Here is a 14,098-nt window from a genome sequence, read left to right as displayed (position 1 = left end):
GTAAATAGTAATAGTAGCAACAATAACGATAATAAATTTATTCATCCGAGACAGGGGGTGGTTGGGGAATCAGGAAGAGGACAAATTGTAATAATAATAATAATAATAATAATAATAAAAATGGTAGTAATAGTAATGACGAAATAATAATAGTAATAATAATAATAAAGCTATAAATAGTAAGATATTGTAAGGCTGCCTCTGGGCCCTCCATGTGTAAGGCATAAATTAGGCCCAAAACGAGCCATCAAGGAGAGGTGCTGCGGGGCACAAGGCCCAAAGTCCCACCCCCGGCCGCCACTCACATGCCACGCTTACCCTACATATGTATATGTATTGTTGAGTGTATGATGCATTGAAAAAGCGTGACGTGCAGCGTGGAACCAGCCCAGTGCAAAGTCCAAAGTCCAACCCTTGGTGTTTCTAACTCGATCCTAATGATCTGAGTGGTCTGTTAGGTTTATATTCAGTGAGCATATCTGCAATGCATTTAGGTCCTATGCCATTGAGTGCTTTATAAACGAGTAAAAGTACTTCAAAATCAATCCTAAATGTAACTGGAAGCCAGTGTAAGGACCTGAGGACTGGTGTGATATGCTCAGATTTTCTGGTTCTAGTCAGAATCCTGGCAGCAGCGTTCTGGATGAGCTGCAGCTGTCTAATGGTCTTCTTTGGAAGGCCGGTGAGGAGACCATTACAATAATCCACCCTGCTGGTGATAAAGGCATGAACAAGTTTCTCCAAGTCTTGACTGAACACAAAACATCTAATTCTTGCAATGTTTTTGAGATGATAGTATGCTGATTTAGTTACTGCTTTGACATGACTACTGAAACTAAGGTCTGTCTCCAGAATCACCCCAAGATTGTTTACTTGGTTTTTAGATGTTTGACCCCTAGACTCAAGGTATGCATTCACCTTGAGAACTTCAACTTTGTTTCCAAATGCGATGACTTCAGTTTTCTCCTTGTTTAACTGAAGAAAGTTCTGGCACATCCACATTAACAGTATCTAACTCTGGGGGGAAAAGCTTAGTATAATAAAATCACCAAAATAAGTCTTCGTGTTAAGAATGAATAGTACACAAACACATTTCCAAAACTGTAAAATGTTATTAAAAATAAAGCATTCATGAATTATTGTATGACAAACATTTTACTGTCTTAAGTGCACTCATTTATTTAGCCTATAAATTAAAATAATAATAATAATAACTATTATTTTATTATTATTATTGTTGTTGTTATATATTTAGGTTACATGCATTTAGAAGAAGCTTTTATTCAAAACGACTTACAAAAGAGTAACAAATAACTCCATAGTCAGTCACAATGCCAGGTTTATTATACAATAATAATCAAGTCTAAGATGATCACAAATTAAACGAGATTTTGACGCACATCTTTCTTATTAAATCGTTGTATTCCAACTCGTGTCCGTTACAATTCGCTGTAGGCCTATTCCACATAATAGTAATAATATGCAATAAAACAATATACAATACGATTTGTTAACACGTAGGCTACCTAGGAGTTTGCTGCATGAATCCGTGAGTACAGTTTACAAACCCGTGGGAACGGATTGCGAAAGCGTGCGCACGGATTATGATTAATCTGTGGGAACGGATTCAAAAACCGAGGGAACGGTTTACAAAATCTGAGAGCACGGATTGGAAATTCGTGGGTACGGTTTATTAATCCGTGGGCACGATTTGTTAAACCGAGGGAACAGTTTAAGAATTCGTGAGTACGGTTTATAAACTGAGGGAACGGATTGTTTTTTTTTTTTTTCTCCTACAGGTGACTTCCCGGGCTCCGTAATTATGTAGGCCTACTGATTGGCGAAATATTCATGCAGTTTAAAGTCTTAAAATGTCTCAAATTTTACAACATTAAGCCTTAAATATCAAATAGTCAACGATTTAAATGATGGGGTCTTAATTACACCAATAAACGTCAGCATGTTATCTCGGCCATACTGATTTGAAGAGAAAGCCATTTTCCCGCTTTTTGTGGAATAAAGTCCTGGTCAGATGGATTAGAGTAACTGCCTTAACTGTTCCTTCAATAATGTGTTTAATTACCCACTATAATCATAGCTAAAATTAACATGAGCACTGGACAAAATATTTAGTATTGCTTTTGTGCCTAACTTAACCAAGAAAAAAATATTTGTCCTAAAATATGGAATAAATGTGATAAAGCATTAAATGTACCTTTCTCATACATGTTGACACATTGTTACAACACAAATTTTATGTTTTAAAACAAATTCTAAAAAAAACCTATTTGTATTTCTTGAAAATTGTTGCTTCAATTAATGTTTTGCCAGATAGAACCTTATAATTCCAAGCGGAAAATGACTTTTTAGAATGAGAAGTTTCTATCTGCATTTGATCTGTTCCAAAAATCCCCATTTAAAAATTTGAGAGCATTTTGATATTGTACATTTAGAATACATTTAGGGTCTCTGTCATTTTCATGTAGGAAAGAGACATGTTCCCCATATCATTTTTGCAATATGTAATACAAAAACTTTGAAGCTCAATATCTCAAAACCACTCAGAATGCAGATAGAACCTTATAATTCTAAGGCCACGAAATGCATACATGCAAATATAGACACTAACAAAGAAAGACATCTTAATCTTAAACACTTATGTGGTTTGCTTACAGATGGAGTTTAAATTGCTTCAGGACTGTGATAGTCACATATATAATGGCAGGTAAGGAATCTTACCAGGAGCCAACATTTAGGAGCACCTGCTCTTGTCCCACACACCACGAACGAATCACCAACTCTCTCAATTACTGTGATGAAATTAGCACACTCTTGCTACAGAAAGATGAAAGAACACAATATCTGTCAATGCAAAACATATAGAAATCATATATTATAAATTACAGAAAAAGATATAGTTGCTAAACACAGTATGTCATCCAGTGTGGGAATTTTTACTTTTTTCTATACTAAACTGGATTTTGTGGACATAATCAAGGTTGTTTTTTCAGAATGATCGACCTAACCACCATCTTTATTTAGATATTTAAAGAAGCCCATCACTCATCAGTTGGCTGTCTGTGTCATTACCCTTAAATAATAGCCTCATTCAGTCAACTCTGAATGATGACCTGCTCATCATGGATGACTATTTCTGTATATGTTGAACCAGGGCAGTGAATCCAGCCAGACTCCAGCTTGCATAATGAGGAGCGTGTTGAAAACATGTTCACAAATGTTCTGATTACAGTTTCAGAATTCTGAATTTATTCTAATCCATCTAAACCTGATGGGTGTAATTCACTCAGAGGGTTTATGAGAAACGGATAACTGGACACTAGTAATTTCTTGTGGTTAGATTTGTGAGTGCACTGAATCATAGGTTTAAATGAGTCGAGATAATCTTATTCTCACAAGCAACTTGAGGTCTGAATTGACTGAATATTGTGAGATTGAGATGTATATATGAATATTGTTTCTCTTACCTTCCATGCTGGTGATTTGGAGACACATGTCTCTTTTGCATTCTCATCCATTACCGCATGGATCTGTGAGCACATCAAAACATACTAATCATGCCGCCTTGCATACATAATAATGTAGTGATGAATTGTTCTCATCATGTTAATGCTATATTCTATAATTACAGTGAGAAACAGTTCATAAAGTGTTATGGTGACAGTAAAAGGATAAGAAACCATAACTATCCCTCCTTGGCAAGAAATGCTTGCTTTTATGCACCCACAAGTAATCGTTTCAGAGAGCCTCCATTATAAAGCATTGTTCTGCTCCATAAATAATAGCACATTTTTGCTACTTACTGAGTACCAGCTATCTAGGTCAGACTCAGGATTTAGAGCAGTGATAGATCTACTTTGGCTCCAGGTTACTGTGCCAGCTCCCCTACCTGCGTGTCATGTACTCCTTTATCACTGAAGGTGAGCTTATAGATGACCCCTTGGCCCCCCAAATACAGGACATCAGTTTCCTGTTGGTGGTAAACCGTTGTGTAGTTCTCCGGTTTCATGAAGCGAAACCGAGGTGACTCTATAGAGAAATTGACAGAAATGCAGTGTATAAATATGTTTCTGGCAATCTTTAAATGTATATATTCACATACTGCATGAATAAATAATGTGTGACTACGAAAATAGTGGTTCTGAACAGGAGGGTTGCAATCCAAAAATGGGTCACAGGGAAGAACTATGCAAAATGCAAATAATAAAATACAACTAGACATAAAAAATATGTATAGTTAGGATAGCAATACAAATAAGCATTTTATATGAGATCATTTAAATGCATTAAATGCTTCATGTATATTTTATTGTTGAGATAAAAAGCTGTGCATACAAACTCTATGATAATATTAACTGAATATTTGAAACAGTGTTGCAACCAATGCATACATTAAAGAAATAGTGCACCCATAGATTTACTCACCCATAGGCCATCAAAAATGTAGATGAGTTGGATACTTCATCAGAACAGATTTGGAAAAATTTAGCATTACATCATTTGCTCGCCAATGGATTCTCTGGGTGCCGTCAGAATGAGAGTTGATAAAAACATCACATTGATCTACATGTAAACCAGTCCATCAGTTATCAAAGTGAGTCTATTGTAAATCGAAAAGTTGCATGTTTGTAAAAAACAAATCCAGCATTAAGATGCTTCTTGCGAAATACTAGTCCATAATCCATAATAATGCTTCATCCAGTGAAAAAGTGCATCACCTGTTTTGTACCCTCAAATTAAAATCCTCCAACATCTTTGTTTAGAATTGCTTTGGTCTGTTTACATTTGATCTGTGCATATTTCAGCCTGATTCAGACAAGACCATTTTTCCTCACTGCAAAGCAATATTATGGATTAGGACTCATATTTTAGCAGGAAGCAATGTTTTTTAAGTTACAAATGTCTTAAAAATGGATTAAAATATGCAGCTTTTTACTTCACAGAATGTTAATTTATGTTGTGTGCATTACTTGTGGATTATTGTGATGCTTATCAGCTATTTGGACTCTTTATTCTGACGGCACCAATTCACTGCAGAGGATCTATTGGTGAGCAAGTGATGTAATGCCAAATTTATCCAAATCTGTATGAAGGAAACTCATCTACATCTTGGGCGGAATATTCTTTTAACAAGACTGTCAATTTTCCTTTTCAGCCTGTTCTATGTAAATCATTTTGCATGTTGTTGGAGTTATGCACTTACTAAATGTATGAATGAATGAATGAATGTATGAATGAATGTATGTTAAACATTATGCTATAGCTTATTATTTAAGGGATTTGAGTTGATTTTCACTGTAAAATGGGTTTTGGAGGGTGTTTTTCATCTGACCTAAATGGAGAAAACGGTCAAATGTGGTTGTCAGGGGTAACAGCTATGCAAAACTATCAATTATTTCCACGACATTGTATAAAGCGGGGATTTGTGATTATTTCCTAAAACTAACATGTTGCAACAGGTGTTTGTCTCGGTCTGCGCTGGTAGAGATTTCATCTTAATCAATAACTGGCTATTCGAAGCGGGGTCTGTCGAGGTCTAAAAAGCCTGCAGACCGGTCTGATCCGGTTTCTATTTGCATACGAAGGTGTCGTTTTCCATAGCAAATTCCTTTAGTTTATGAGATTATTTGTCTCGCCATCGCATCCTTCGTGATTTCAGGGAAAACGTGCACTGAATTGAGGATTCGGGGAAGCGTTGTTGTCCATGGTGCTGAAGTGGGCGGTCAAGATCTACAAGCTCATCGGAGACTCATATTGGTCTTTCTCGTTGCTTTCTCATATCTGTAATTGTGAGTGGGTGTAGTATCACGTAACACTGAGGGTGATGACCGTGAGGCATGTTGGTGTTTTCAAATAAACACTTATGAATCGCATGACCCATATTGGCCGTATCGACATAGAAGACTGTGAACGTGCTTGGAATAGATAATAGTGGTAGGTGTCGTGGAATTTTCCATGGGCTATTCTCTTCTGCGAGTGTGTTTTTCCTTGCATCGCATGTTGTGCCCTGAGTCTTGGAAATGCATCAGTTGCTGCAGTGCCATCATTCCCGTTAGCTCGCGCACCTGCATTGCAGCTCTGTAGATTGCGTCCAATGAATTTCTTAAATCAAACCCACTTGCAGCGTATTCAACACGAAAACTGCGTTCAAAATCAGCAACGTCATTCAACGCATTTACAAGTTTAGTTAGAAAGCGAATGGTCGTTTCAGAAAATTACTTATTCTGTAGCCTCCAGGAAGATTCGGGAGCTTGTTTACTCATACATCCCAAGCAGACTACTTGCTCTTGAACAACATTACTAACATGTCTTAAAGATATGTTACTATGGATACACAGTCAAAAATCCTTCCAGCATCCTTGTATGAACCTTCGGTTAGATTAAAATGTTGGCTCCATCACTATTTGCTTAATTTGTATACAGTGTCAGTACTTTACGCGTTGCGTTTACTGTATTTTTATCATTGTAGTCTAATAGGCTTATGAACTCTTAACCATGATTAATACACGGATACGTCATAAAGTGAAGTCATGACGTGCATATAAGCCTCAATCGGTTTTTGTTTTCAAAACAGCAATGTAAAGCAATCAATGTCCCTTGGCCTGCTTCCATTTACTAACAACGTGATCTGACTTCTTCTGTTTCTTATGTCCTAATGGAATTGGAAGTCTTATTATGCAGCAGTTTTTGTTTCCCGAGGGGAAAATAAGATTAGCAATTTCTGCTTTAGTAAGGATAAACATCAGAGACTGAGAACGAGAAAATTCCAGAACTCTCCACCAAATCCATATGCTGACTGAAACTACTGCGCCGAAGAAAAATAAGTCTTACCCATCACGGTGAATTTCAGCCGAGGTGATTTCTCGGCCAAAACCGTTGAGAAAAGAGTCGCCAGTATGAGCAGATTCATGTTGTTCCGCGATGTTTTAACTGGAGTGACGCCACGTTAATAAAAGTCTCGTTTTAGATTAAGACTGGTGTTGTTTTGCAGGAGTGCGCGTGTGATAAGCGAGCGCCGTCTGTCCCTCACCAGACCTCTCTGAGCATCTGAGGGCTAATTGCCTTCACGTCACACCTTCTGAAAGAGAGAGAACGGAGCGAGCAGACATGCGCTCACAACAGCGATCACGCAGATTGACATTTTTGATAAAGCTAAACACTTTTTCATTTATTTGTTTACATGCAATGCATTGTGAATAATGTATTTCACTGTAATACACTTCAGCTTGTTGTAGATCTCGCAGACACTATGTCTTACAGTTTATCATAGTTAAAGTTATCACAGTTTACGTGTAGGGGTGTAAACAATTGTCAATTATTTTTCATGTAAATAATTTAAATAATTCAATTATTATTCATTTCAATAATTGTAAATGTATATATTTTTATATATTGGGGGTCAGGGTTTGGGTTTCAAAAAAAGTAACCAAATTTGACAAAAATGCCCCTGTACAATTAAACTAAATCTAATACAGCTGTTGCGAATGGAAATGAAATGAAAAGTGTCGATTCAGTTTAGATTCACCAGAGTATTTGTTCAGTACTTGCACTCGCTGACTGAGTTGCGCACTCTCGCGTAGTGCAGATGTATGTACAAAGTAAGAGATTCATTTCACAGTGTAGACACTGATTATAAAGGGAATTTTTGAGAGTATTTAAATATATAGTTCACCCAAAAATGAAAATTCCTTCATTAAGTAATCACTCTCGTGTAGTTCCAAACGCGCTCAGTTCATCTTCAAAACACAGATTAAGATATTTTTAATGAAATCCGAGAGCTCTCTGACCCTCCATAGACAGCAAGGGAACTACCACGATCAAGGCACATAAATGTAGTAAGGATATCATTAAAATAGTCCATGTGTGTAGTGGTTCAACCGTAATTGTATGAAGCTACTAGAATAGGCTACTTTTGTGCTCAAACAAAACAAAAATAATGACTTTTATTCAACAACTCTTCTCCTCCGCGTCACCCCATAGCTAGGGTGACCATATGGGACATTTTTACAGGATGCACCCTTGCCAGGATTTCTATATTGCCTAAAATATTCAGATTTTGGCTGTTTCTGTGCAGATCTATCGTTGTATGACATTATTTCACCAGAGCTATCTGCAGAGCATATGGCTCCTTATGCTTCCAATTCGCTCTCGCGGTACTTTGGTGTCATAACAAAACGTGTGCGTATTTGCATCGCTTTGATCATTACGCAACACGCCAAGATTGGTCGATTATGTACAATACCTGCATGTGCATGTTATTGGTCAAACTACTTTGGATGTTTTAGGCAATATAAATATCCTGGCCGGAACGTGTCCCGTATAAATGGCACATATGGCCATTAGAGTATCATGACATATGCTCTGAATGCAAAGAAGCAGCATCATGCGCATGCTTTGTTTACGTGCAGGAAAAACTCACGTGTGCGTCATGATACTCTCCAAAATGGCCCTATAGTGTGACACGGAGGAGAAGAATTGTTTAATAAAGTCAGTCTTTCTTACATGCACAAAAAGCAACCCATTCTCACTCCCAAGGCGTCAAAAACTGAAGCATGGCCAAACGCCTTTCGAGTCACTATGAAGACGCCAAAAGTGCCCCTAGGCGTCAGAATATGACAAAATAGGATCTCCATTGCTTTCAATTGCTTGCTTTATGCGTCAGGTCAAGACGCTTATGGAAAATGACAACACGTTATCCTCCGTTGTTTTCGGTTTGCATGCATTTGTTAAAAATAGAAATCATTTTATATACATTTATACTTTTATTGGAGCACCTAACCCAGACCCTACTCTAAACCTACCCACTTTTGAACAATATAAAACACGAAACAGGCAAATATAAGTGCAGTCACAGGTATTTATTGCAAAAACTGACCATAAACAAGCAGTATAAAAGCATTGCAAACAAGTCGTGTTGCATTCCAAGTCTTCTGAAGCCATACGAAGTCTTCATGAGAAGAAGAAAGCAAAACATAAGGTTTTAATCGCTGAAAATGATCCCGCTCCGTTAATGCGCTCACATCTCATTCAAAAAGATACTCCCGTCCCGTAGCATGACGCAATCTGTCACGAGACACACAAGAGCCAATAGCCTGTCAGAACAGCATAACGCAATCTGTCACGAGACACATAAGAGCCAATAGCATTTCACAACCAAGGCTGACGTAAGGCTTCTTCTGGCGGCATTTTTTGAATTCGCGCACAGACTGCAGCATACAGGATTAACGGCGGACAGAGACGGCGATCGCGTCTATTCCGCTCACAAATCAAATGTTTTAACTCGGAAGATATTTTTTGAATAAATTATGACGGTAGTTGTATCTGCCTGTTATATCTTGTGTTTTATTGACAAATGGTAGGTTTAGGGGCAGGGGTTGGGTTATGTGCTCATAAATGTGTAAATAATGTAATATAAATAAAACTGTTGTGGCTGTTTACATTGAAAAATCACACCCCAACATATATGCAATAATGGCAATGTTATTACCCAATATATAATTTAATTATGACGATAAAATTCCCAGTATGGCGTCGGCATATTGACGCTAAGGGTTTCCTATTTAAAGCAACGGAGGATCCTGCAAGTCGAAAAATGACGCTAAGGGGTACCTTGAGCGTCAAAAAGCGACGCCTAGTGGTCCTGACCAAGCTTCAATATGTGACGAGTTGGGTGTGAGAATGGGTTGCAAAAAGGTATTCTAGTAGCTTCATAAAATTACCGTTGAATCACATGGACTATTTTAACGATGTCCTTACTACGTTTCTGTGCCTTGATCGTGGTAGTTTCTTTGCTGTTTATGGAGGGTAAGAGAGCTCTCGGATTTCATTAAAAATATTTTAATCTGTGTTTCGAAGATGAACGGAGGTCTTATGGGTTTGGTACGACATGTATTTAATGAAAGAATTTACATTTTTGAGTAAACTATCCCTTTAAACTGAAGTCAGTGATAATGTTTTTTGATAATGTTAATGTTCTTTGCTTGCTTAATTTCTGTAGGCCTTTATAATTCTGCTGTAATGAACTATATTCACTATATATTGTTATAGTAACTTACAATGTTTTTATTAAATTGTGATCATGTTAGATACAAATTCATCCTCATTAAAAATATTTTATGACCTGACACCCATATCTATACTTGCCTAAAATGACGGGTTTATGATGTGTGCAGTTAATAGATTACACTTGGATACTTGGATCCTTACCCTGGAGTTGGTTCACTCTCTCTGCCTATGCATCTGATTGCAGTGATACATGACGGTAAAACATGACTTGAAATAATCCTGAAAGTACCTTGAGATAAAGTGTGCCCCTTAAAAGCATAAGTGGCCCCTGTCTGACCCAGTATTTTAACCTTATGATGCATGCATTAAAAATGATTAAATCACCAAAAATACTACTCACACTGTAAAAAGTGATAAGTTGACTTAACTTAAAAAAATTGAAGAAACCAGTTGCCTTAAAAATTTTAAGTAATTTCCAATTAAATAAATAAGTTAAGTGAATTGTCAAGTTCACTTAACTTTAAAAAAAAAAAAATTACTTAATAATTTTAAGGCAACGGGTTTCCTAATATTTTTTAAAGTTAAGTCAACTTATCACTTTTTACAGTGAGTTAATTAATGTAGGTTATTGGTTGTTTGTAGAGAAGTAAAGAAGATTTTAGTATCTATAATGTATAACTATATGTCTATATTTCTCTCTCTCTCTCTCTCTCTCTCTCTCTCAATTCAATTCAATTCAGCTTTATTAGCATGACTGTGTAACACAATGTTGCCAAAGCATTAACATATATATAACAACAACAACAACATAAATAACAACATACATAATAATAAATCAAATCCATCTAAATAAATAAAAAGATAAAGTAAGTCAGTTTAGAGTTAATCATGTTTAACATCTAACATTGTGAATGGTTAATATATATTTAGCAGCTAGTGCAACTGTGTTATCATCTTCTCCAAGTAAGAAGCGCATTTTCTCAGTATCACTTTTTATCATTTTCTCTCTCTCTCTCTCTCTCTCATATATATATATATATATATATATATACAGTGAGGAAAATAAGTATTTGAACACCCTGCTATTTTGCAAGTTCTCCCACTTACAAATCATGGAGGGGTCTGAAATTGTCATCGTAGGTGCATGTCCACTGTGAGAGACATAATCTAAAAAAAAAAAATCCAGAAATCACAATGTATGATTTTTTAACTATTTATTTGTATGATACAGCTGCAAATAAGTATTTGAACACCTGTCTATCAGCTAGAATTCTGACCCTCAAAGACCTGTTAGTCTGCCTTTAAAATGTCCACCTCCAATCCATTTATTATCCTAAATTAGATGCACCTGTTTGAGGTCGTTAGCTGCATAAAGACACCTGTCCACCCCATACAATCAGTAAGAATCCAACTACTAACATGGCCAAGACCAAAGAGCTGTCCAAAGACACTAGAGACAAAATTGTACACCTCCACAAGGCTGGAAAGGGCTACGGGGAAATTGCCAAGCAGCTTGGTGAAAAAAGGTCCACTGTTGGAGCAATCATTAGAAAATGGAAGAAGCTAAACATGACTGTCAATCTCCCTCGGACTGGGGCTCCATGCAAGATCTCACCTCGTGGGGTCTCAATGATCCTAAGAAAGGTGAGAAATCAGCCCAGAACTACAGGAGGAGCTGGTCAATGACCTGAAAAGAGCTGGGACCACCGTTTCCAAGGTTACTGTTGGTAATACACTAAGGCGTCATGGTTTGAAATCATGCATGGCACGGAAGGTTCCCCTGCTTAAACCAGCACATGTCCAGGCCGACTTAAGTTTGCCAATGACCATTTGGATGATCCAGAGAGTCATGGGAGAAAGTCATGTGGTCAGATGAGACCAAAATAGAACTTTTGGTCATAATTCCACTAAACGTGTTTGGAGGAAGAAGAATGATGAGTACCATCCAAGAACACCATCCCTACTGTGAAGCATGGGGTGGTAGCATCATCTTTGGGGTGTTTTTCTGCACATGGGACAGGCGACTGCACTGTATTAAGGAGAGGATGACCGGGGCCATGTATTGCGAGATTTTGGGGAACAACCTCCTTCCCTCAGTTAGAGCATTGAAGATGGGTCGAGGCTGGGTCTTCCAACATGACAATGACCCGAAGCACACAGCCAGGATAACCAAGGAGTGGCTCTGTAAGAAGCATATCAAGGTTCTGGCGTGGCCTAGCCAGTCTCAGACCTAAACCCAATAGAGAATCTTTGGAGGAGCTCAAACTCCGTGTTTCTCAGCGACAGGCCAGAAACCTGACTGATCTAGAGAAGATCTGTGTGGAGGTGGGCCAAAATCCCTCCTGCAGTGTGTGCAAACCTGGTGAAAAACTACAGGAAACATTTGACCTCTGTAATTGCAAACAAAGGCTACTGTACCAAATATTAACATTGATTTTCTCAGGTGTTCAAATACTTATTTGCAGCTGTATCATACAAATAAATCGTTAAAAAATCATACATTGTGATTTCTGGATTTTTTTTTTTTTTAGATTATGTCTCTCACAGTGGACATGCACCTACGATGACAATTTCAGACCCCTCCATGATTTCTAAGTGGGAGAACTTGCAAAATAGCAGGGTGTTCAAATACTTATTTTCCTCACTGTATATGAAGAGTTCAGATGCAAAAGCCTCTAAGTGCCGTTTGAAATTTTCTTCCAAAATTAGCATTTTTATCAGGCTCCTATGATTCTGTTCAGTTATTTCACTTTAATAGCAATGAAAAGAACCTATTCATTGTCATTAATGTAAAATTTCCAAACTTACACACAGGATCCTGATAAAAATGCTAATTTTAGTAGAAAATTTCAAATGGCATTTAGAGGCTTTTGCATCTGAACTTTTTCATCATGAATGAATACCTATGCTCTTTTTAATTTTGTAATTTTGAATATCAACATTTGTCACATTTAGGCTTTTTAACCTGAGTAGGGGGCCAACTTTCTCTAGTAGGGACCATCTTACCCCTTTTTTAATATTTTACATTTTGTGCTAACAACTAAATTAGCAAATGTTTCTATTTTATTTATTTCTTTGATGTGCTGTTCATTTTGCTTTGTCAGGTCTTGCCAATACTCTGATTTTGATTTTGACAGAATCAGCATTTAAAGATCAGTTCACTCTGCCGCTTGCCAATGTCCTATTCATCAAACTCATCAATACTCCTGAAGCTGAGATACAGTAAGCCAATGCTCAGTGCATCAGTGAAAAAGCGGGCCACTTCCTCACTTTTTTTCTTTTTTTTTTACAAAAAAAAAAAAAAATACTCCAACATTTATCATAAGTATTTTCAAATGATCTGTGGGTAATCTGATCTATTTCAGTTTCAAAGCTTTTAAATTGTGCAAACGTACAGGCTATTGTCTCATTTATTTCTCTCAGTGGCTCCACCTAGTGGCCAAAAGGCATGAGTGCCATATACTTTGGTTAAAGTGGTGGATCAAATAGTTCCTCGCATTTATGAGTCTATAAAAGAGAGATCTGAACATACTGCAATCACTTTGTTTGACTATGGAATCATGTTGACTGCACAAATACATTAATTTGAAAATAATAAACATGGTGTAAAAATAATTTTCACAACGAAATTGCTAATAAATTCCACGAATAATTACAAAGAAATGGCAAGTAAGACATTAAATTAAACATGATATTTTGAAGTAGATTTTTTTTTTTTTTTTGTGAAATGTACTACAACAATTTTGGGTTTATATAATGATAATTGTCATCTTAATAAAATTATCAGTTGAATTGTTGGTTTAATTGTAACCAACAATTAATAATTGTATTTTTGGAGAATTAGAAGCTTTTTTTTTTTAGAATTAGAAGATTCTGTTTGTGGGCTGAGCACATCTGTAGCCAGACAGACCTATATAACAGATTGAGACATCTAGAGGTAATCCTAAAGGGTTTAAACCACTGGTCATACACGTGATTATTATCTTTTTTTCTGGGTTATTCTGGGCAGCAGCAGAAATGATTTGCTCTGACTTACTCTGTCTCTCTCTCCCTGCAGAATCCAGTTAAAGCTTGA

The 14,098-nt window shown here is 36.9% G+C and overlaps 1 protein-coding gene across 1 annotated transcript in view; it reads right to left on the bottom strand.

The window, feature by feature from the left end:
* si:ch211-113g11.6 (uncharacterized protein LOC559008 homolog) overlaps positions 1 to 7,075 on the bottom strand; it is a 20,366-nt gene extending 13,291 nt beyond the window's left edge. Inside the window, exons 1-4 of the mRNA XM_058745964.1 lie at positions 6,850 to 7,075; positions 3,908 to 4,047; positions 3,486 to 3,548; positions 2,740 to 2,835 (exon numbers count right to left, since the gene is read on the bottom strand). Of these exons, the coding sequence (XP_058601947.1) occupies positions 2,740 to 2,835; positions 3,486 to 3,548; positions 3,908 to 4,047; positions 6,850 to 6,928 (378 nt within the window). The 5' untranslated portion in view covers positions 6,929 to 7,075. The remainder of the gene's footprint in view (positions 1 to 2,739; positions 2,836 to 3,485; positions 3,549 to 3,907; positions 4,048 to 6,849) is intronic.
* Positions 7,076 to 14,098: the final 7,023 nt, after the last annotated feature.

The sequence above is a fragment of the Onychostoma macrolepis genome, chromosome 16, assembly GCF_012432095.1.
Source record: "Onychostoma macrolepis isolate SWU-2019 chromosome 16, ASM1243209v1, whole genome shotgun sequence".
Taxonomy (NCBI): Eukaryota; Metazoa; Chordata; class Actinopteri; order Cypriniformes; family Cyprinidae; genus Onychostoma; species Onychostoma macrolepis.
The sequence above is the reverse complement of the archived record's forward strand: the minus strand, read 5'-3'. Positions and strand labels throughout refer to the sequence as shown.